Source organism: Gorilla gorilla, chromosome 16, assembly GCF_029281585.2.
Source record: "Gorilla gorilla gorilla isolate KB3781 chromosome 16, NHGRI_mGorGor1-v2.1_pri, whole genome shotgun sequence".
Taxonomy (NCBI): Eukaryota; Metazoa; Chordata; class Mammalia; order Primates; family Hominidae; genus Gorilla; species Gorilla gorilla.
In genome coordinates, this window is record NC_073240.2 from 67,077,904 (window position 1) to 67,102,956 (window position 25,053).

Below are 25,053 nucleotides of genomic sequence, written 5' to 3' on the forward strand. Positions count from 1 at the left end.
ATTTTAAAAAGAACATGAAAGGCCAGGCGCAGCAGCTCACACCTGTAATCCCAACACTTTGGGAGGCCGAAGCAGGTGGATCGCCTGAGACCAGCCGGGCCAACAGAGCAAGACCTGCCCCCCTCACCCTCCCATCTCTACAAAAAAAGAAAAAAACTTTTTAAAAAGTACATGTAATTTAAAATGAATATAACTTTTTAGAAATGTTCGGCTGGCAGGGTTGCCGGCTTCTGTGCTGAGTCTTTTACCTCGTTTGGAGATAGCGAGAGCAACGAAGAGAAAACATTAATTACCCGGTATTAGTATTAATACGGCGGCTCCATTCCCACATGGACCTGGGGGGACAAACAAAGTCTCCTAATCTTGGACAGCTGCGCCCAGCCCTTCTTCACCTGCCGTCCAGGTATCATCCTAGTCTTCCCTCCGTCTCTGGGGTAGGTCGTTTCCACCCCTCCGCCCTGGTCCAGGCCACTGAGGGAAGGGAAGAAACTAAGGCCGGGAGGGCCGGGCCCCAGCCTGGAGCGTGTAGCTCCGGGCCTCCCCCGGGCGCGGCAGTTACGGCGGTTCCGGAGCCGCGGCGCCCAGGGCCGAGGGGCGGGTCCGAGGCCGCGGCCTTGCCTCCGCCGCGCCAGCCACTCCGCGGGCTCCGGGAGACACGCCGCCATGCTGCAGAAGCGGGAGAAGGTGCTGCTGCTGAGGACCTTCCAGGGCCGCACGCTGCGGATCGTGCGCGAGCACTACCTGCGGCCCTGCGTGCCCTGCCACAGCCCGCTCTGCCCGCAGCCCGCCGCCTGCAGCCACGGTCAGGGCCGGGGCGGGGGCGGGGACGGGGCCGGCGGGAGCGGGAGGCCGCAGTGAGGGGCTGAGCGCGGCCCGGAGGCGGAGCGCCAGCGGCGGGGACACGGAGGCGTAGGCCCCGCGGCCTGCGCCCGCTCGCCGGCCTCACCTCCGGCTCTCTGCCGGTCGGGACCCAGCGGCGCGGGTCCGCGGCTTCTGGGGCCCCCAGGACTCCCCGACTGCTCCGCCCTGTCCAATGGGAGGGCCCGACAGACCCGCACCCCATGCCGGAGGCCGGGTGGTTTGGCTCCTCAGAGGGGCCCGAGGGCGCGGAAGCCGAGGCCTCCTCCCGCCGCAACCTCGCGCCGTGGAGAAATGGGGAGGTCCGGAGCTGGGAGCCCCCGGGAGCTACCGGCCAGCTGCTGCCGCTGCGACGCTGACATCGCCTGCTTTGCAGCCACAGGTTTCCTGACCTACCCGCACTGGTGCCCCATACTTTTCCCCCAGTGGAGAGCCACTTCACCGTAGATTTGTGAATTCTCTGGGCCCGCACTGGAGCGGAAGGTCACGGGGAAGTTGGACTGGGGACTCCTGGGCCCCAGTCCTTGGTTTCTAGGCCGCAAGGGTGGCCGATAGAACGATGCACGTTACTGGCTCTCTTCCCCCATGGGAGGATGAGCATGGGATGGGGGTCCTTGTCAGCGAATGTGTGGAATCCTCCAAACATTGTGATTAAGGTGAACATTTCAGTTAGAGCTTAGCTAACCAGCTCTCAGATGCGGGTCTGGTGGGAAACCCCACCTCTGCACGTTGCTTGCACGGAGCATTTTCTCTGTTCAATCTTTCTGGCCCTTGGAGGCTGCTGAGCACGTGCAGAAGCTTGACACAGAGCCAACTTTAAATTGCTGGGCATCATACACAAGTGGTATAAATGTGGGGGTGCTTCATTTGAATGTGTTTGTCAATGATGAGTTAACACTGAAATATTCAAGTTATGCTGAAAATGTGCTTGTTCGTTGTTAAATCAGCCATCCTCTCCGGCACCTCTGGCAACACCATAAACCACGTTGAGCTTGTATTTATCACAGCTTCCAAAAAAATGAGGGTGCTCAATATACCTGAACTTTGGGCCTCTACCAAAGTAGATTTGTCTTTTAAAAACTCCCACCGTGGAGTTAAGACTGGAAGTTATTTTGCATGCCAGAGCACCGTGACATTTAAATAAACCAGGTTTGAAAACATTGTCTAATCTCTTACATTTTGAATTATGTTTCAGATGGGAAACTCTTGTCTAGTGATGTGACTCATTACGTGATCCCAGACTGGAAAGTTGTTCAGGATTATCTTGAGATCCTTGAGTTTCCTGAGTTGAAGGGAATTATTTTCATGCAGACAGCTTGTCAAGCTGTGCAGCATCAAAGAGGCCGGAGGTATACGTTTTGCATTGTTTATTTCTATATGGCATAGGTTCCCCCCACCTTAGAAAAGGTCCCTTGTCGGAGGGGGATGGGAGGAATTCATTATTTTGTCAGAAAGGACTTTTAAAACTAATTTCGTATTCTCTTTGATAGTGAGGAATGCAGTAACATTATTTTATATTTCTGCTTCAACACCTGGCCAAGAGATCTGACTGTAGATCAGTAAACTGCAGTGTCCCCAGTATGTGGGTATTTCAGATTCTAGTGTGAATTGGCTTTTGGCTTGCATTTTTATAGTGGCAGGGTTATTGCTTATTTCTTGTTGATAATGTGTATTATTTAATCTTATTTATAGATACATTGTTTCAGAAGCATACATTCTTTTCTTGGGGAAAAGAGTACTTTATTTTTAAATTTTAGACTCCTTTATTGGGGATGCAAATTGTACTTGTAATGATTTATTCAATGAAACCAGAAATAGCTTGTTTTATTTTTAGGTTACTAGTGTAACTGCCAGCCATAGTCATTGTATTTGCTAAACAAAGGCTTTCTAATTGAACCAGTCTAAAATTCTTGCCTTGTACTTAAATGAAGAATAGTTGTCTACCTTTTAAACAAATACTTTGAAAAACGATTTTGCTTCCTTTAATGTTGGGAAAGGTTTATGACTTGAACTTAAAACTGTATGGAAATAGCATATTAGAATTATACGTCCAACCTTTTAACACTCTAAGTTATTTAATAAGCACCAACTATGCATTTATTCTTTTTTAAAATGTTGTGGTTTCTTCAGGCCTTAGTGATAAAAGATGAAGTGTTTTTATTTGTATATGAAAATGACAAATTGTCCTCTTATTATATGCTCAGTTCAAAAAACGTACATTAACCAGATTTTGTGCAGGTTTTTTCAGATAGAATATTTTTAAATGAGCTTCAAGTTGATTTTGTTCAGACACCAAGATATAGATGTTTATACACATCCAAATTTAAATGCTGCTCCAGGTGTCATATTTCAGTTTCTGCTACTAAAATCAATTTGTTGTTATCATTCAGATTGCTAACACACTGCGAGCCTTTTCAACTTCTGTTTTCTAAAATATTTTTAATGTTAAGGATTGTTTTAGAAACCAGTTCCTGGGACATTCAAAGACAAAGAGTTGGAATTTAAACGTTTTTTTCTCCTGAACATTTCAAGAGTAGTTAACTTGATGAAAAACTATTGGTTTTCCACTGCCTTACCATGTCTTTGAATATACTAAATGTGAAAACAAAAGATGAGGAGTTGTGAAATAGGGCCATATGATAACATCCTGATTTTGTTTGTTGGGTAAGCACTTTTTAAGCTCTTAGTTCCAGGCCTTGGGGAATAAAAAAGAAGTCTTTTTTTTTTTTTCTTGAGATGGAGTCTGGCTCTGTCGCCCAGGCTAGAGTACAGTGGCGTGATTTCGGCTCACGGCTCACTGCAACCTCCACCTCCCGGGTTCAAGTGATTCTCCTGCCTCAGCCTCCTGAGTAGCTGGGATTACAGGTGCACACCACCACGCCCGGCTAATTTTTATATTTTTAGTAGAGATGGGGTTTCACCATGTTGGTCAGACTTGTCTTGAACTCCTTACCTCATGATCCGCCTGCCTCGGCCTCCCAAAGTGCTGGGATTACAGGCATGAGCCACCGTGCCCGGCCCAAAATAAGTCTTAGTCCCTCTAACAACAAACCTATTGTCTTGCTGGGGTTAGATAGAAGAAACAAGACAGTTATTATGAAGCACCTTAGACACACGAAGGATAATTTAACGTGGACTATGCAAAGTGCAGAAGTAAACGTGGAGTGGAGCAATTAGGCCAAAAAATCCTTTGGGGGAAGTGGATTTGAGACTGGTCTTTAAGGCGTATTACGAGTATGATTGAAGAAGAGGAAGAAATCAGCAAATTTGGGACTTGGCACTTTGTTTACCTGTTAAGCAACCAGCAGGTGCATTCAGGTTGACATAGCTAAATGACCCAAATTGTCTGAGCACTAGAAAGTGTCATTTATTGAAGGCTAACTTTCAAATTAATAATAGGCATTGAATACATAAGATCTGAGAGATGTGCTTTATTAATTCAGCCTTCCTAAGTGTTAAGTGTAAGTTATTTGACTTTTTTTAATTGACAGATTAAAATTGTATATATTTGGCCAGGCCTGGTGGCTCATACTTATAATCCCAGCACTTTGGGAGGCCAAGACAGGAGGATAACTTGAGCCCAGTTCAAGACCAATCTGTGCAACATAGTGAGACCCCTGTCTCTATTAAAAAACTTATTTTAAAAAATCATATATATTTATGGTATACAACATGATGTTTTAAAATATGTATACATTGTGGAAAGGCCAAATCAAGCTAATTAGCATATGCATTACTTTACATACTTACCATTTTTTTGGTGATAATTAACTTTTTATATTTAACTGAACTTGGCCTAGCAGAAGCTCTCTAGTGTTTTGTTCATTTAATGTTGGGGAACATTTTGTTTTGTTTTTCATTTCTTCCTTGGACATTTTTGAGATGCGAGTAAATAATTCATTTTATCCAATATGCTTTTAGGAACATTCTTGGTTAGGAAAGTTTTGTCAGTTAATAATCCCTGGTCCCGTCTGGTGTCTGGTATAGGATGCTTTGCTTGTTCCTTTTGACTCCCTCCTGAATTCCTTCTGTATAGCTTCAGAGAGTCTCCATATTTCATGCCTCAGTTTCTTGATGGTATATAAGATTGGAATCAGGCCAGGCTGAGTAGCTCACGCCCATAATCTCAGCACTTTGGGAGGCCGAGGCAGGTAGATCACTTGAGGTCAGGAGTTTGATACCAGCCTGGCCAACGTGGCGAAATCCTGTCACTACTAAAGATACAAAATGCGCGAGATGACGTGGCGCATGCCAGTAATCCCAGCTACTCGGGAGACGGAGGCAGGAAAATCGCTTGAACCCGGGAGGCGGAGGTTGTGGTGAGCCAAGATCGTGCTACAGCACTCCAGCCTGGGCAACAAGAGCAAGACTCTGTCTCAAAAAAAAAAAAAAAAAAGATTGAAATTGTAGAATATTATGGTTGGAGAGATCTGAAAGGTCACATGATCTAAATCCCCATCCAGTACCTCAGTGTTCTCAACATGAGTGATATATCCATCTTGTTTCTAAAAGAAAAAAATCCTCCTGGATATCCAGTGTTATTTTCTTCTATTGTTATTTAAATGTGTTTAAACATAAATCTCGGTATAAGTCCTCATGTTTAAGTACTTTAATACAACCCTAGTGTAAGTTAAATAATCAAAGTTACAAAATCAGAAAACTGCAAATGAACATTATTCAACGTGACAGATAACATTGTTTTGCTGAAACGAAATCACCAGAGTTAGGTTTAACAATGGAAAGACATAGCCTTTAATCTGGTTATATTTGTAATAAGATTTCCTGTTTTGACTTCAGTAATATCAATGCAGAGAATGTTTGTTCTCATAAGTGTATTGCACAGAACAGTATGACTAATGTCAGGTCTTAAGTCGTCCAGGATAATCACATGTTCTGCCATCTAATAATCTTCAAATAAATGCTTATTTGATGAGGAGTCCCCCTGACAACTCTGTAAGGCTGTTTTGTCCACCATGTTCATGTGTTCACATGTGTGTTGGTTTACTCAACAAATGTTCACCAAGAGACTATATGTGCCAGAAACTGCTAGCACTGAGGGTACAGTGGCAAACCAAAGCAGACAGAGTCCTGGTGGGGTGACAGGCAGTAATCGGGCAATTACACAAACAGATGCAGAACTGCAACTGTGACAAATGCACTGAAGCACAGGGACGGGGCGCCAGGAGAGCCCAGACCACCCAGGGAGGCAAGGAAGGGCTTTTCTGAGGTGGACGCCTAGGTGGAGGTCCAAGGGTTGGCATAAACCAGGCAGAGTGGAGGAAAGCTTTCAAGGCAGAGGAAAATGCCTGGGGCCCATGGGCTCCTGGCACACCCCAGGAGCAGAAAGAATGCCTGGGTGGGATGGAAGGCCTCATGGCCTCAGGGATGTCAGGGAAAACTTTTAAGCAAAATGGGATAACATGATCAGATTCCTGTCCTGAAAGGATTACTCAGCGGTGGTTCACACTTGTAATCCCAGCACTTTGGGAGGTGGAGGTGGGTGGATCACTGGAGGTCAGGAGTTGAAGGCCAGCCAGGCCAACGTGGTGAAGCCCCATCACTACAAAAATCCAAAAATTATCTGGGCATGATGGTGGGTGCCTGTAATAATCCCAGCTACTCAGGAGGCTGAGGTGGGAGAATTGCTTGAACCTGGGAGGCGGAGGTTGCAGTGAGCCACGATCACGCCGTTGCACTCCCGTCTGGGCAAAAGAGCAAAACTCCATCTCAAAAAAAAAAAAAAAAGGGATTACTGGGCCAGGTAGAGAAGAGGCCTGGAAAAAAGAAGGGAGGAGGCTTTTGCTTTAGTCCAGATGAGGGAATGTTGGTAGCTTAGAGATAGAGAGAAATAGATGTTTCCAAGACCTATTTAATAGGTAAAAATCTATAAAACTTCCTAAGTGTATAACTAAGAGAATTGAAAACATGTCAACATTGAAACTGAAAACATCATACACAGCTGGGTGCGGTGGCTCACGTCTGTAATCCAAGCATTTTGATGGGCCAAGTTGGGCGGATTGCCTGACCTCAGGAGTTCCAGACTGGGCAACACGGTGAAACCCATCTCTACTAAAATACAAAAAATTAGGGACTGTGTGTGACGCGCGCCTGTAGTCCTAGCTGCTCAGGAGACTAAGACATGAGAATTGCTTGAACCTGGGAGGCGGAGGTTGCAGTGAGCCAGGATCGCTCCACTGCACTCCAGCCTGGGTGACAGAGCAAGACTCCATCTCCAAAAATAAATAAATAAATAAAAATGAAAACATCATACGCAAATGTTCATGGCAGCTTTCTTCATCATAGCCAAAACATGGAAACATCCCAAATGTCCGTTAATTGATTATGGTTAAGCAAAATGTGGACTATCCATACAGGGGAATATTATTCAGCCATAAGATGGAATGACGTACTGATAGATGCTACAACGTGGATAAACCACAAAAACATGCTAAGTGGAAGAAGCCAGAGCACACATAAAAACATCATATGTTGTATAATTCCATTTATGTAAAATGTCCAGAACAGGTATATCAATAGCAACAGAAAGTAGATTAGTGGTTGCCGGGGGCTGGGATCAAGGGGAACAGGCAATGACTGCTTAATGGATGGATACAGGTTTCTTTTCCGAGTGATTAAAATGTTCTGTAATTAGATCAACAGTGATGGTTGCATAACTGTGACTATACTAAAAATCACTGAACTGTGTGTGTTTTAAGGGCAAATTTTATGGTATGTGAATTATATCTCAATAAAGCTGCTCTTTTTTAAAATCTCTAGAACTAGTGACAGATTTAGGTATGTGAGATGGCGGGGAAGGTGGGGTCAAGAGTATCACTGAGGTTTCTGGCCTACATGACTGGATGGAGAGAGGGAACACTAGAGGAAGCCTGGGGGCAGGGGAGTCAAGGTCGAGAGTTTGAAGTGTCTCTGGGGCATCTGAGAGGGCCGCACTGACGCCAAATGGCAGTGCAGTTAGAAGGCAGTCGTTCAGATGGCCCCAAATGTACTCCATAAAAATGTTTTGTGAGTATTGTCTAATATAAATGGCAATATAAACTTGTAGAAAACTCAGTGGTGTCTGAAGGTAAGTCTGTGAGACCCTACCTGGGTTCTGCAAAATCCAGGTGATGAAACACATTTAGTACAGAATTCACTTTGTAGGTCTTTCCACTGGTGTGGGACTCCCACTTCTAATCCTTAGAGAGAACAGTCAGCAGCGGAAAGGGTTGTTGCATCTGTAGGTAAGGTCACCACTGAATAAAAATAGTAAAAATAATCAACCTAAAGAAGGTAGGTTTAACTGCCCCTCTAAGAAATTGCTTAAAACATTAAGATGATGGAGTTTTAGAAAACATCCAAGCCAGTCCAAGGAACTAAGGTTTTTCTGTAAGAGTTGAATTTATATTTATTTATTTATTTATTTATTTATTTATTTATTTATGAGAAGGAGTCTCGCTCTGTCACCCAGGCTGGAGTGCAGTGGTGCCATCTCAGCTCACTGCAACCTCTGCCTCCTGGGTTCAAGTGGTTCTCCTGCCTCAGCCTCCTGGATAGCTGGGAATACAGGCACCCACCATCATGCCTGGCTAATTTTTGTATTTTTAGTAAAGACAGGGTTTTGCCAAGTTGGCCAGGCTGGTCTCAAACTCCTGACCTCAAGTGATCCTCCCGCCTTGGTCTCCCAAAGTGCCAGGATTACAGGCATGAGCCACCACGCCTGGCCTGTACTTGACTATCTGAAACCATTGTTCTCCTGTAATTCTGGTCGAATTCGATTAAGGCACATGGTGCTGTTTGCTGACTCCATGCAGGATATTCATCTATCTGGTCCCATCATATGCACTACAAAATCCTGACTAGCAAAAAATATGACTATATCATATGTATGCGCTATTAAATGATAACTGTAAGCCCACATGTCTACAAGCAAACCCAACTGTCACACTCAGAGTGATTTGCTGTTTGTTTCCTGCTTTCTGCATTAATATTCTTTTGCCATTTGTTCATTTGTTTTATCTGGCTGATAGGTAGCTGACAAATGGAAGCTTGCATTAAAAGTCTAAGAAAATATATATAGGAGTGAAACTTAAAATTGAGAACGTTTTTTGTTAAGTGATATATTTTTCTAAATATTAAGAAGGATTTTCATTACTCTAATCTGGTGGTAACCCCTGGGTCTGGCTTGTGGCAGGCACATCAGTATTTGCAGAGAACAGAATTCAAGAATCCCTGGGTCTGCACGGTGGCTCACGCCCAGCACGTTGGGAGGCCAAGGCAAGAAGATAGCTTGAGCTCAGGAATTTGAGATCAGCCTGGCTAACATAGTGAGACCCTGTCTCAATACAAAAAAAAAAACAAAAAAATTAGCTGAGCATGGTGGCCTGCATCTGTAGTCCTAGCTACTTGTGAGGCTGAGGTGGGAGACCACTTGAGCCTGAGAGTTTGAGGCTGCAGGGAGCCATGATCGCGCTGCTGCTCTGCAACCTGAGCAACAGAGCGAGTTCCTGTCTCAAAAAAACAAAAACCCTGGGTCTGAAGTGAAGGTGTGAAAACAAATGCAGTGATGTCTATGAAGCTTAGCAAAAGGCAACGGGGCTCTGGAAATGTCAGTTTATTCAGGGGCGTTATTATCCTGCACTTGGATCACTGTTATCATGTAGGGCTGTGCATTCATTTGTTCATTTGGAAAGCATTGATTCAGCACCTGGGGGTAAAGCACTGAAGTAAAGCCTTACTGTCTGCTGTCTCGCACATTCCGCCCTGCTCTCGTCTCTTGGGCTCTTTGTCTCCACTCACTTATTCATCCTTCAGAGCTCATGGGTCACCTACTCCAGAAAGCCTTCCCATCCCTCCCATCTTCTCCTTTCAAGCACTTATCCCACTGAAGTGGGTGGTTCTGTCTTATGTTTGGTTTGTTTTTGCCAAGTAGCATAGCTTTATTTTAAATTGTGGTAAAATGTACATACATAAAATTGTCATTTTAACTATTTTTAAGTGCACAGTTCGGGAGCATTAAATACATATGCCTTGTTGTCAGCCATCACCAACATCTGTCTCCAGGACTTTTCATCTGTCCTAACTGAAACTCTATGCCCCTTAAACACTATCTCCTCTCCTTGGCCCCTATTCTGCTATTCTACTTTCCATCTCTGTGAATTTGACTACTCTCAGTACCTCATGTAACTGGAATGACACAGTGTTTGTCCTTTTGTGAGTGGCTTATTTCACTCTGCATAATGTGTCAGGGTTCACCCATGTTATGGCATGTGTTGGAACTGTCTTCCTTTTTAAATGTGAATAATATAGTCCACATTTCGTTTATCCATTCATCCATTGATAGATTGCTTCCACCTTTTGCCTGTGTACTGTGAGTAGTGTTGCTGTGAACATAGGTATACAAATGTCTGTTTGAGTCCTTGCTTTCAATTTGGGTATATACCCAGAAGTGGGATTACTGGATCGTATGGTATGTCTATTTTTCCTTTCTTTGCTGCAGACATGGGGCACTGCCCTATCTATGCCGTAGGACACTATTCAGATGCAGTGGGATGTCTAGTTGGTGTTCCCAAGGGCATTCAGTGCAGCACCCCTCACCTCCCCCAGCAGACCTGGCACATAGAAGCAAAGATTTTCTAAATGAAGGATGCTTAGCAAGAGAGATCATTTGTAAACAAATAACTACAGTAAGTTCAGATTCTTTGTAATGGTGCACAAAATATGATGGTAGGTAAAGTGAACAAAAACTTCTAGGGGACAAAGGAAGAACAGGCAATATTTTTTCAGTGTTTTCTCTGAAATAACAAATTGCAGATGCTTATGAAATCTCTCCAAAAATTGTTCCTGTTACTTAACAAATAAGTGCTCATTCTTAAAATTCTAAACATTACTGAACTGTGTAAGGCAGAAAGTGAAAGCCTGCCCAAACTGTTAACAGTGTGTAGGCCGGGCGCGGTGGCTTATACCTGTAATCCCAGCACTTTGGGAGGCCGAGGTGGGCGGATCATGAGGTCAGGAGATCGAGACCATCCTGGCTAATACGGTGAACCCCGTCGCTACCAAAAATAATACGGTGAACCCTGTCGCTACCAAAAATACAAAAAATTAGCCAGGTGTCTTGGTGGGCACCTGCAGTCCCAGCTACTCGGGAGGCTGAGGCAGGAGAATGGTGTGAACCTGGGAGGTGGAGCTTGCAGTGAGCCGAGATTGTGCCACTGCACTCCAGCCTGGGCAACAGAGTGAGACTCTGTTTCAAAAAAAAAAAAAAAAAAAAAACAATATGGCATAGACTCTTCTAAGAGGCTTTTAAAATAAGTTTTAAATGTGTCTTTATCCAGGCATGGTGGCTCACACCTGTAATCCCAACACTTTGGGAGGCCAAGGCAGGAGGATCGATTGAGCCCAGGAGTTTGAGATCAGCCTGGGCAACATGACAAGACCCCGTCTCTACAAAAAAAATACAAAAATTAGCTGAGCATAGTGGGGTGTGCCTGTAGTCCCAGCTACTCAGGAGGCTGAGGTGGGAGGATCATCTGAGCCCAGGAGTTTGAGGCTGCAGTGAGCCATGATCGTGCCACTGCATTCCAGCCTGGGTGGCAGAGTGAGACCCTGTCTCAAAAATACAGTGTCTTTGTGAAAGTGGGAAAATTACTGATATAATATGTTCTACGCATCTTGAGGGGTGAGGGAACAGCTTTTGTTTGTACAAGTGGAATTCTGTTAAGAAAAGCTGCCATTCATAGAAATTAAACTGAATCCCTTTGTTTATTAAGATATTTTATGGCCGGGCATGGCGGCTCATGCCTATAATCCCAGCACTCTGGGAGGCCGAGGCGGGTGGATCACCTGAGCTCAGGAGTTTGAGACCAGCCTGGCAAACATGGTGAAACCCTGTCTCTACTAAAAATACCAAAATTAGCCAGGCATGGTGGCGGGCTTCTGTAATCCCAGCTGCTCGGGAGGCTGGGGCAGGAGAATCACTTGAACGTGGGAGGCAGAGGTTGCAGTGAGCCGAGATCGTGCCACTGCACTCCAACCTAGGCAACAGAGTAAGACTCTGTCTCAAAAAAAAAAAAAAAAAAAAAGGATATTTTATAAGTTGCTATTTATGATTCTTTTCACAGTGACTCAAAATTAGAATTACTAAGAAAATAAAATCTATTTCTTTTTTTTTTTTGAGACGGAGTCTCGCTCTGTCACCAGGCTGGAGTGCAGTGGCCTGATCTCGGCTCACTGCAAGCTCCGCCTCCAGGGTTCACGCCAATCTCCTGCCTCAACTTCCTGAGTAGCTGGGACTACAGGCACCCGCCACCACGCCCGGCTAATTTTTTGTATTTTTAGTAGAGACGGGGTTTCACCGTGTTAGCCAGGATGGTCTCGATCTCCTGACCTCGTGATCCTCCCGCCTTGCCTCCCAAAGTGCTGGGATTACATGTGTGAGCCACCGCACCCAGCCCTAGTGAAATCTATTTCTTGTTTTCTAATAAAGTGTAAGACCACACAGATTGGTGATCAGTGTTTATGCATTTAACAAGATTCGTTGGGGAGTTCGGCCTTTGCTTCAACGAAAAGACTCCATTTTTAAAACCTATGGTGGCAGGCTGGAGGTGCGGAAGGAAGGGTACAAATGTTATTATATTAAAACACATGTTAAATCTGATTAAATATGAATCCATTTTTATTTTATATTTATTTTGTTAGAGACAGGGTCTCATTCTGTTCCTCAGGCTGGAGTTCAGTGGCACAATCATAGCTCACTGCAGCCTCAGACTCCTGGGCTTAAAGGACCCTCCTGCCTCAGCCTCCCGAGTAGCCGGAACTACAGGCACGTACCACCATGCCCAGCTAATTTTTGTATTTTTAATTTGTGTAAAGATGGGGTCTTGCTACTTGGCACAAGCTGGTCTCCAACTCCTGGGCTCAAGCAATCCTCCTTCCTCAGCCTCCTAAAGTGCTGAGATTACAGGCATGAGCCACCACACCCAGCAAATTCATCTTTAAATAAGCAGTTGACTCCCTTTAACATAACTGAGTGTTTTCTGTAATTTTATAGTATCTAGACTATTGAAAAGCACCTTCTTAGAAACTGACCCATAGGAGACTTGATGTTTGATTTGTGGCTTCGGCCAGCATTGTGGGAAGGATCTTTTTTGTTGTTGTTTTTTGAGACAAGGTCTCGCTGTGTAACCTAGGCTGGAATGTAGTGGCCCAGTGCAGCCTTGACTTCCCAAGCTCAAGCAATCTTCCCACCTCAGCCTCCCAAGTAGCTGGGACTACAGGTGCACGCTACCACGCTAATTTTTGTATTTTTTGGTAGAGACAGGGTCTCCCTATGTTGCCCATGCTGGTGTTGAACTCCTGGCCTCAAACCATCCTCCTTCCTCGGCCATGGGAAGGATCTCTTGATGGACAAAACCTTAAAACTTTCTGTTAGTTGTCTGACAGATGAGGCTAGCTCTCATTTATGTAAATCAGGGTGGCTGCATAAATAAAATTCACAGATAAATCTCCAAACTTATTTACCTTACATGTTCTTGTCTAGGGCTGCCAGCAAAAAGTCAAATGTATTCATGCTTAATGACATTTATAGAACAAAGTGAGGTCCAAAAATAAAGTGCTAAACTCTCTGCTTGCCTCCGTGCACTCAGGCTTTGAAGAAGGGGCTAGGCAGGGCAAGGTGGTATAATTACATAATAAAATGGCTGGAAGTCTCTGAAGGGGAAAGGAGAGAGAAGAAGTTTAATTGATCTGCAAACTAATTAACTAGGCCCTGCCCAAGCACCTTCTAGCAGGCAAAATCGAGAAACAATAGCAGCCCGATAGGACTGAGCACACTGAGACCAATATAAATACATGTTCTTCAGGTTTAAAGTAATCAATCTTTTGCTCTAAAATACCCCATCCTTTTTTGATCCTTAGCAAGAGATAGCAGTGGATGAGTACCTGCTTTGTTAGATTTATTTTTCTCCTCTGTGTCACAGACAGTATAACAAACTGCGAAACCTGCTGAAGGATGCGCGTCATGATTGCATTCTCTTTGCTAATGAATTCCAGCAATGCTGCTATCTGCCACGGGAAAGAGGAGAGTCCATGGAGAAGTGGCAGACCAGGTATGGCCCTGACTTGCTGCTGTTTTCACACTGTCATCTTCTTTCATTTCCTCATCATTGGCTGTTTGGGAGTTGATCTAAATAGTCTGCTAGAACAAACCAACAATTATTCTGGAACCATGATTAACACCGAAATGCTTACCATGTCAATATTTTAGATATATCATTTGAATGTATAACTGATACATTTTTTAAAAATTGCAGTTAGGAAGATATAGGTACCCAGAATATGTTTGCCCCAGACCCTAGCAGCTGTCAGGATCACTCCAGTGACCTAGAAGTCATAACTTTAATGCGTGTATGTATGGAGAAGGCAGAAGAGCTCCTTTTTCGTTTATTTATTTATTTATTTATTTATTTTGAGACAGGGTTTTTTGCTCTGTCACCCAGGCTGGAGTGCAATGGTATGATCACAACTCACTGCAGCCTCGACCTCCTGAGCTCAAGTTATCCTCCCACCTCAGCCTCCCAAGTAGCTGGGAACACAGGCCAAGTAGCTGCCGCCACACTCGGCTAATTTTTGTATATTTTGTAGAAACGGGGTCCCATTAGCCCAGGCTGGTCTTCAGTTCCTGAGTTCAAGCGATCCACTTGTCTTGGCCTCCCAAAATGCTGGGATTATAGATGTCAGCCACTGTGCCCAGCCAGGCTCCTACTCCCAGTCTTATTAAACTGAAACTGGTCATTTAATTCTGAAAAAGCTGCTTCAGGAAATACAGTGTCCTGATTTAAGTCTGCTGAAAGCAGAGCCTAAAGCGAGTCCTTGAGTGTGGAGTGTTTATGTGGAAAGCAATTCCCAGAAGCAGGAGTGAAGAAGCGGGGAGAGTGAGATGGAAATGGAGATGGAGGGAAGGTGGTGAAGGATGTGCTGCTGCTGTAGGAAATGAAGACTCCATCAGTGCTGCTGATGAGCCACACGGAATGTGCCTCAGAAGTTACCTTGAAAGCTGGGCATGGTGGCTCATGCTTATAATCCCAGCACTTTGGGAGGCTGAGGCAAGAGGATCAGGAGTTCGAGACCAGCCTGGATAACATAGTGAGACCCTATCTGTACAAAAAGTTAAAAATTAGCCAGGGATGGTGATGTGCACCTGTAGTCCCAGCTACTCAGGAGGCTAAGGCAGGAGGATCACTTGAGCCTGGGAATTGAGGTTGCAGAGAGCCATTGTTCACCACTACATTCCAGCCTGGGCGACAGAGTAAGACCCTGTCTCAATCAGTCAGTCAATCCAGTCCTGCACACAGTTCTCCAGACCTGTTTCCCAGTTCTCTGTTTCCCAGTTCCAGTTCTTTTTTGGAAGATTTCCAGGCATTTCATATGGTTCCATATCAGACCCTATTGGATTATGATCTTCAACTACTTGCACCTTAGTTTTTCTTTTAGCCAAAGACTTGCTTCTTCATCTTTTAAGCCTCACATAACATAGCTTGTCATCTCGTGTGCTGCCCCAGTTAAATGGTGTAAAAGATGGCAGAGCCTCATGGTTTCTAGGCCATATCAAGAAATGAAAGTGGTTGCAGTGGTGGTTGGATGTCTTAGGGAAGAGAAGTCAGGTTCTTTCTGGTTCATATTTGTATCCCCCAGAGCACCCAGCCCAGGGCTTCTTTATAATGGATACTCCAGAAGTATTTGTTGAATGAATGAATGGTTATCTATATAGACCAAAGGATAGCAAAAGCCAGATGTGAAATTCTGAACAAGAGCTTGTGTTTGTCTGCCTGGGGAGAGCTCATGTGCCCTTTGCTTTTCCAGGAGCATATACAACGCAGCTGTTTGGTACTATCATCACTGCCAGGACAGGATGCCAATTGTTATGGTGACGGAAGATGAAGAGGCAATTCAGCAGTATGGAAGTGAAACAGAAGGAGTATTCGTGATTACTTTCAAGGTATTTCCAGATGTTGTATATGTATGAGTGCTCATTTTCTAAGTAGTACCCATAAGGCTCTAGATCCCTTTGGTAACACAGAAAAGAGAAAAGAGGAATAGACGTTAAGTTCCATTTTGGCCAGGCGTGGTGACTCATGCCTGTAATCCCAGCACTTGGGAGGCTGAGATGGGAAGATCACTTGATCTTAGGAGTTCAAGATCAGCTGGGCAATCTAGTGAGACCTTGTCTCTACAGGGAAAAAAAAAAAAAAAAAAATATATATATATATATATATATATATATATCTCCAAGCATGGTGGCATGCACCTGTAGTCCCAGCTACTCAAGAGGCTGAGATGGAAGAATCCCTGGAGCCTGGGAGATGGAAGCTGCAGTGAGCCGTGAACACACCACTGTACTAATGCCTGAGTGACAGAGTAAGACCCTGTCTCAACAAATGAAGTTCTACTTCTTCATTATGCCCCAACTATTTAATGTTGACTTTCACAAATTCAGACCAACTTTGACTATAAGGCCCACAGCATCTAATACCAGCCCAGTAAACTCCTACTGACAGTAAACTAACATTTGTAACTATAACAGTAATAGTAATGGTGATGATGATGATAATAGGTTGAATAAAATTGCCAATATTCTTATTGTTGACCTATAAAATGGCAGTTTGACATGGTTCTACCTAATGGTAATAACCAACACATCTATGCCAGCCACTTTTCTGTGTGTATTATTTCATTTAATTCTTGCAACAACCCTATGAGGTAGGTATTATAATTTAATCTTATTGGTAAGGAAATGGAAACACAGAAAGGCTAAGTAACTTGTTAAAAGTCACACAGTAGAAAATGGTAGGGCTATGATTAAAATCCAGGCAATCGGACCCCAAAGCTCTTAGCCACCATGCTATACTGCCTTCCAAGTTATTTTTCTGAAAATGCACACGAAACAAACTGTCTTAAAGGCCAGTCTTTTTTTCCAACTGTTCTTCACTCTTCCCCACTTGTGAATGTTCATAGGGGTTAATAGGGATAAATGAAAGGGTTGAGATGTGGTATTATTTATGTGAATGCTGTCAGATCTGCTTAGTACAGATCTCAGACAGGAGTGGCATTATCAGTGACTGTTTCTTTGGGCTGTCTCAGCAACGCAGTTCTTCCTATCTCTTAGGTACCTTTTGTGAGAGTAGGATGACTGTTAATCTCTCAACAGATCGCTGGTCGCTTCTGTCTGCCCAGCTGGTCAATTAGGTTTCACTTGTTGATATCACTTTTTGGTGCAGAAACTAGAATAAGGCCCTGTATTACCCCTGTCAGTTTATAGAAAGTCTAGTTGGGTTTTGAATTGCAAATTCTATAAGGGTTCCCAGGTGCATATATTGCTAAAGATTTGCCAATAGAATTTTCTTGGCCCTGCTATAAGAAAGTGCTCTGGCATGCCAGAGAATTCCAGGGGCGCTGGATATTAATGGCAGTGTCACTTGTTTTTTCTGTTGCAATACATCATGTCTTGTTCCTGCAGAGGACAGTTGACTAAAATTACATTTTTCTACTTTTTGTGAAAATTACTTTTCTTTGTAGTCCAGTGGTATAGTACAGTTTTATTTTCTATAGTGTTTCTCAAGAAAACTGTGTGACCAAGGGCTTCATAGAGGTGAATGATAGTAGAAAAAAGAGATATTGTGAAGTTCAGATGAAAGGGAAGCCTAGAATTCTCTGTGGGGACTTGAAGTTAGATGGAGAAGAGCCAAGATGATAAATCCCCCTTGAAGAGGTAGTTCATAATGACAAAGTGTAGTGTTGATAAGTGATAAGTGACCATAGAACTGGGGCACTGACATTAGCACAGACAGAATTTCTGGAAGGAGTAGAGAAAGAAAGGAAGCAGTTTGAACAGGACTCTGAAATTAGTGGGAGAATTGCTGGAGTTGACAAAGTATAACCTGTTTTCTTTTCAATTTGAGAACAGAGAATGTGCTAGACTCTACCCCTCAGACTTAAAGTTGAGTTAAAATACATAAAAAAGACAAGAATGGCCTGGCACAGTGGCCCACGCCTGTAATCCAGCACTTTGGAAGGCTGAAGCGGAGGATCACTTGAGCCCAGGAGGTCAAGGCTACAGTGAGCCAAGATCATGCCACTTGTACTCCAGCATGGGCAACAGAGCAAGACCAGTGAGCCAAGATCACGCCACTTGTACTCCAGGATGGGCAACAGAGCAAGACCCTGTCCCTTAAAAAAAAAAAAAAGACAAGAATGTACACATATTGCTGGGCATAGTGGCTCACGCCTGTAATCCCAGCACTGTGGGTGGCCAGGGCAGGAGGATCACTGAGCCCAGGAGTTTGAGACCAGCCTGGGCAACATAGTGAGACCTCATCTCTACAAAAAATAAAAAAATTAGCCATGTGTGGTAGCATGCGCCTCTAGTCCCAGCCACTTGGGGGGCTGAGGTGGGAGGATTGCTTAAGGCAGGGGGAGGTCAAGGCTGCAGTGAGCCAAGATTATGCCACTGCATCCAGCTTGGGCTATAGAATGAGGCCCTGTCTCAAAAAAAAGTACATATAGGCCATTGTCTGCAGCAATTAGATACACATAAAGACAGGCTGCCTGGACGTGTGCAGGTGTGTATGTGGTGTGTGTGGAGAGAAAGAGATTTGAAAGCACAAAGTAGCCTAGGAGGTGGAAGTGTTCCACAGTGGAGTGGCCTCCTGGGGCTCATTTGGCAGGCTCAGGGGCTAATGTGGTAGTAGAGAATGAATGGTGGAGTGAGGCTCAGGAAGTCCTGCTCACTGAGCACCCCCTCAAAACGGCAGGCCAGCAATTCCTAGTCAGGAGTTTCTGTCATAGTACCATGATGAAGAATCAGTACCTTCTGACCGTGTTTCTCTGTGCCTTTATTAAATACAGAATTACCTGGACAACTTCTGGCCTGATTTAAAAGCTGCCCACGAGCTTTGTGATTCTATCCTTCAGTCTCGACGGGAGAGAGAGAATGAGAGTCAGGAGAGCCATGGGAAGGAGTACCCAGAACATCTTCCCCTGGAAGTGTTAGAAGCTGGGATTAAATCTGGACGCTATATCCAGGTGAGGGTGGTAATTTAGAATGTGTCAGGGTTGGGCACAGTGGCTCATGCCTGTAATCCCAGCACTTTGGCTAAGGCTGATAGATTGCTTTAGCCCAGGAGCTGGAGACCAGACTGGGCAACACAGTGAAACCCTGTCTCTAGAAAAAATTTAAAAATTAGCCAGGTGTGGTAGTGTGCACCTGTACTCCCAGATTACTCGGGAGGTTGAGGCAGGAGGATCACTTCAGCCTGGATGGTTGAGGCTGCAGTGAGCCATGATTGCACCACTGCACTCCAGCCTGGGTGACAGTGAGAATCTCTCAATTAAAAAAAAAAAAAAAAAAGAATCTGTCAGGACCAGCCAGTATGTTTTCTCCTCTTTTTACTGCATCCTGTCACAGGCCTCTGATTTCACAGGCTGCAAACAAGATGGGCATGAGTAAGTCAGGGCTGTCAGTGTTTCAGGTGGCTTGGGAGTCATTCTTTCCATAGACACTGATTGCCCAGCTTGAAGCTACTCTGCGATGATGTCCTTAATTCTGTTACATATCGAATATCATACAAGCAGACTGTGGAAGTTGCCTGGTAAATGCCTCCTGTCACTAGAAAAAAACATATCTCTTTGAATCAAGGTCTGGAGGTTTGGTGATGTTGTAAAATTGGTGAAATTTAGCTGCTTTCCTCCTTTGCCATTTTTTTCTCTGCCCCTTTCAAGGGCCTCTTTGTGATCCTCCCAGGACCCTAGAACCCAGATGCTGTCAGGGTCTTGGGAAGGAATCAGATACAATTTTTATTCAGATTTCAACAGTTTTATATGCACTCATTTATGTGTGTATGTGTGTGTAGCTCTATGCAGTTTTATCACATGCATAGATTTGTGTATCCACCACCGCAATCAAGATACAGAATTGTTCTATAGTGGATTTTGCATTTCTAATGAGCAACTCAGTAGATTGTCAACCACAATCTAAGAGCGTCACTCCAAAGCCACTCCCTAAAAGTGTGGGGATTTTAAATGAGTATGTCTAGAGAGGCTAATGTTTCCAACTTAGTAGTAAAGTTTATGGGGAGGACTTTTTTAAATTTTAATTTAATTTAATTTTTTTTTTATTTTTATTTTTTTGAGATGCAGTCTCACTCTATCACCAGGATGGAGTGCAGTGGTGCAATCTCGGCTTACTGCAACCTCTGCCTCCCAGGTTCAAGTGATTCTTCTGCCTCAGCCTCTTGAGTAGCTGGGATTACAGGCACACGCCACCATGCCCAGCTAATTTTTGTATTTTTAGTAGAGACGGGGTTTCACCGTGTTGGCCAGAATGGTCTCGATCTCTTGACCTCGTGATCCACCCACCTCAGCCTCCCAAAATGCTGGGATTACAGGCGTGAGCTACCGTGCCTAGCCCCTGGGAGGATATTTTGAGATAGAAGATTTTTAAAAGACTACTCATCAGTTACATAAGATAGAGCCTGGTACTTTCAGCACTTTGTATAGCTAAGAGTAGTTCAAAATGATGGTATTTTTCTCCAAAGAAAATAAACCTTAGTGATTAATATTATTCCTACCTGCGCATGGTTTCTCATGCCTGTAATCCCAGCACTTTGGGAGGCCGAGGTGGATCACAAGGTCACGAGTTCAAGACCAGCCTGACCAACATGGAGAAACCCTGTCTCTACTAAAAATACAAAAAATTAGCTGAGCGTGGTGGTGACACCTGTAATCCCAGCTACCTGGGAGGCTGAGGCAGGAGAATTGCTTCAACCTGGGAGGCAGGGGTTGCAGTGAGCTGAGATTGTGACACCGCACTCCTGCCTGGGTGACAGAGCAGGACTCCATCTCGACAAAAAGAGAAAAAAAAGTGTATATGTGTGTGTGTGTGTGTGTATATATATGTGTGTGTGTATATATATGTGTGTGTGTGTACATCTCGAAAAAAAAAGTGTATATGTGTGTGTGTATATATGTGTGGTGTGTGTGTGTGTGTGTGTATATATATATATATATAAAATTCCTAAAGGGATCACAAACCTTAAAAGAATATTATGGGGATGTTTTCACATAATTTTAAAAACTGGACCTTTTGGAGATAAACCAGGTGGAAAAGAACATTTTTCATATTGATTTTTTAAATTATGATTTTAGGGAATTCTGAATGTCAACAAACACAGAGCCCAAATAGAAGCGTTTGTTCGACTTCAAGGAGCCAGCAGTAAAGATTCAGGTTCAGTATAAACCTTACATAAATTTCCATACTCCTTTTTTATTCTGACGTTATACAATGAAGAAAGCAAAGTTGAAATTGTCATGTCATATGTACCCTGTTATGTATGCCTACATACATTGGGTATGTGGGATTGTGGCGGGGGGTGGTTCCCCTAGCTTTTTGTCTATAATTTCTGATTTTATTGCAATAAATTTAAACTACAACACAGAGAAGCAAAGTAACTTGCCCAAGGTCACACACCTGGTAAGTGGTGGAGTTGAATTTGTAGCCAAGGCAGTTTGGCTGTGATTTTAACATATTACTCTGTGCTGCCTCAATGTGCTATATTGCTTTATTGGAGTAAATTTTTTTTAAGTAATAAAAATGAAAAAATGTGTAAATAAGTTGTATCATAATCAGGTGTAGTTCTTAGTTCTGTAATGACAGGGTGAAAAAGAAACCCTGCTAGTCAAAGGAGCATGGCTGGGTGGAGAGAGAATGAGAAACTGGCTTTCTTCAGGCCCTTGCTCGTCAGCATTCTCCCTGTCGGTTCTGCCCTATCTATAGTTCCTCAGCCCACTGACCACTCCCTTGGCTGTGTAGGATCCTAAAGGTATTTGACAGAAGTCCAGCATAGGCTCACATAGTTGCATGCAGGGAACTAATACCTTTTTAAAAGGTGGTGAGGGGGATGGGGATTTTTTTAAAAAGATGATTGAGGGCGGCACTTATGAAAGCTCAATATACAGTATGACATGGTGCCAGCAATTCTTCATTCCTAACCTGCAGAACAAAAGTTTGACTCTACCTTTGAAAAGAAAAAGCTTTACTTGCAGGAGTACTGATTAGACTTCAAGTATATCATGCGCGGAATGCCTCACTGGTGTGCCATTCCCTTGGCTTTATGGGTTTTTTCTGTGCTGCCCCAAACACAGATTTAGTCAGTGACATCCTAATCCATGGGATGAAGGCTCGAAACCGCTCAATTCATGGAGATGTGGTAGTTGTGGAGCTGCTTCCTAAAAATGAATGGAAAGGAAGAACCGTAGCCCTGTGTGAGAATGACTGTGACGACAAGGCTTCGGGCGAGTCCCCAAGTGAGCCCATGCCTACAGGTGAGCCAGCTGCAGAGCCACTCCAATGTCCATTTTTCTTGTGGAATTATATTTGTCTCCTCTTTAGCAATCCAGAAATACTGCCCTTATTTTATTTATTTATTTATTTATTTTATTTAAATTGACAAAAACTGTATTTATTGTGTATAATATGATGATTTTTGTGTATTTACTGTGTATAATATAATATGATGTTTTGATATAATGCATTGGAGAATGCTAGACTGAGCTAATTAACCTATGCATTAACCTCACTATGTGATGAAAACACTTACGATCTACTCTCTTAGCAATTTTCAAGAATACAGTACATTGTTATTAACTATAGTCACAGGTTGTACAATAATAGTTCCTAACACGAGATATAGTCTCTTCCCCTCCATTATCAATTTTCCCTCTCTGCAGGTTTATTTTACTCTTATCAGCACCCAAATATGCTGTAATGGCTTCCATCTTAAAATCAAAAATCCTCTCTGAGTCCCATGTCCCTTTCAGCTGCTGCCGCTTATCATTAAAGTCAAGAGTATAGTTAACTCCACATTCTCTCTTCCTCCCTGCTGGTCTCTCATGCCTGCCATTCTGACACCTCCCAAGCCCTACTCCTCTAAAATTGTTCTTGCCAAGGTCACCAGTGACCCCATTGCCTGAGCACTGGTCAGCCTCCATCGTCTGGAAGCTGTCAGCAGCATTTGGCGGGGGACCCTCTGCCTTCCCTGGGGCTCCTCCCAGTTCTCCCACCCTGCTGGCTGCTCTTCTCAGTTCTCCTCCTGGCTCTCCATCTCATTGTCCTCTTGGATGTGCAAGGGCCCCATGCTGGATCTTCTGTTCTCTGCACTCTCTCCCTCAGGGATCTCCTGCGGTCCTTTAATTTTAATTTTAATTTTAATCTCTGGCCCTTCCTTGGCTTCCAGTTTTGTTTACTCAGTTGTCTATTTGGCATCTTCCCCTGGACGTCTAATGGGCATCTCAGACTTAACGTGTCCCACACAGGCTCCTGATTTCACCCCTAGACCTGCTCTTCCCCACGTGTTCCCCAGTCTCAGTAAAGGGCAAATTCATTCTTGGTCAACCCAAGACACCTTGGGGTTATCCTTGACTTTTTTTTTTTTTTACTCATCAGTAAATGCTGGCAACTCCAACCCTAATGCATGGCCTGAATTCAGCCATCTGCCACACTTCCCCCACAGCTCTCCTGCTTCAGTCCACTGGTACCTCAAGATTGTCGAAGCAGCCTCCTCACTGCTCTTCCTGCTCCCACCCTTGCCCCTCCCCATGTAGTCTTTTCTCCACTCAGCGACACAGTGATCCTTCAGAAAGTGAGTTGAGCTGGGTGCTGTGGCTCATGCCTGTAATCCCAGCACTTTGGGAAGCTGAGGTGGATGGGTCACTTGAGGTCAGGAGTTCGAGACCAGCCTGGCCAACATGGTGAAACCCTGTCTCTACTAAAAATACAAAAATTAGCCGGGCGTAGTGGTGCACACCTGTAGTCCCAGCTACTGGGAAGCTGAGGCACAAGAATCGCTTGAACCTAGGAGGCGGAGGTTGCAGTGAGCCAAGATAATGCTACTACACTCCAGCCTGGGCAAGAGAGCAAGACATTGTCTCAAAAAAAGAAAAAAGAAAAAGAAAGCAAGAGTTGGCTCCTGTCATTTCTCTGCTCAAAACTCCTCAATGGCTGGTTCCTGTTTCACTCAGAATAAAATCCAAAGTCCTTACCATGGCCTGCAGGGTCCCACCAGCTGAGGCCACCTTCTGCCATTTTCCTCTTCATGCTTTGCTCCAGCCGCAGTGACAACTTGTTTTTTCCACCACCTGGATGAAGCTTTCCCCAAATATCCTCACATCTGTTTTCCTCACTTCCCTCAAGTCACTGTTCAAATGTCACTTTATTTAAAATAGCTGCCACTTCTGACCCTCTGTCACTCTTGATCACCTTACCCTACCTTGTATCTTTCTTAGCAACTGTCACAACTTCACATTTTTTTTTTTTTGGTCTATTTTCCACCCCCACAGACACCCAAACTGATTTTATATAAACCCCATGAAATCAAGGACTTTACTTGTTGTGGTGCTGCTATATTCCCTGTACCTAGAACAAAGCCTCATACCTGGTTGGAGCTCAGTAAATATTTGTGAAAAAAGAAAAAAGAGAACATTTTTAACTATTAAAGTTTGGTCTCGGCTTCAGTCAGTGATGATTGAAAGTGTTGTGTATCAGTCTTATGATCTGTACACTTTTCTGTGTATAATGGACCAAATAAGGTTAGCTAGTGAGAGAAGGCAAGAAAGACTGAAAACGCGCAGTTGAGGGCATGGTTTAAAACAAGAGTGAAAATCATTGACTTTTCCCAATATACCAAAATGAGATTGATAAGATAATGGCAAAAGAGAGAAAATGGGACAAGTGGATTCTAAATGTTATCTCAGGAAGAGAGAGCATACTGACAGTGTTATTTTAAAAGTTACCCGTCTTTGCTGGGCATGATGGCACGTGCCTATAGACCCAGCTACCCAGGAGGATGGATTGAGCCCAGGAGTTTGAGACTGTAACGTATTATGATAGTATCTGTGAATAGCCAGTGCACTCTAGCCTGGGCAGCATAGTGAGATCCTGTTTCTTAAAAAAAAAAAAAAAAGAAACAAACAAAAACAAAAAGTGTTTTTAAATTATCCATCTTTAAAATAAAATACCAAGAAGGCAAATCTTCAAACATACCTTTTCTTGTTGTTGTTATGTGTGTGTTTTGGTTTTTGTTTATGTGTTTGTTATTGAGACGGCGTCTCACTCTGTTGCCCAGGCTGGAGTGTAGTGGTGCATCT

The 25,053-nt window shown here is 43.8% G+C and overlaps 1 protein-coding gene across 5 annotated transcripts in view; it reads left to right on the plus strand.

Moving 5' to 3' along the window:
- Positions 1 to 324: 324 nt before the first annotated feature.
- Positions 325 to 25,053, plus strand: part of DIS3L (DIS3 like exosome 3'-5' exoribonuclease) — a 40,078-nt gene continuing 15,349 nt past the window's right edge. The window contains exons 1-7 of one of the 5 annotated variants that reach the window (XM_019010698.3): positions 325 to 403; positions 2,054 to 2,207; positions 13,836 to 13,964; positions 15,718 to 15,853; positions 18,760 to 18,936; positions 21,058 to 21,136; positions 22,054 to 22,233. In XM_019010698.3, the coding sequence (XP_018866243.1) occupies positions 2,164 to 2,207; positions 13,836 to 13,964; positions 15,718 to 15,853; positions 18,760 to 18,936; positions 21,058 to 21,136; positions 22,054 to 22,233 (745 nt within the window). In that variant the 5' untranslated portion in view covers positions 325 to 403; positions 2,054 to 2,163. Of the gene's footprint in view, positions 435 to 530; positions 803 to 858; positions 1,241 to 2,053; positions 2,208 to 13,835; positions 13,965 to 15,717; positions 15,854 to 18,759; positions 18,937 to 21,057; positions 21,137 to 22,053; positions 22,234 to 25,053 lie in introns of those variants that run through there. The other 4 variants (XM_004056366.4, XM_031002352.3, XM_019010697.4 and 1 more) reach the window with 4 other exon arrangements.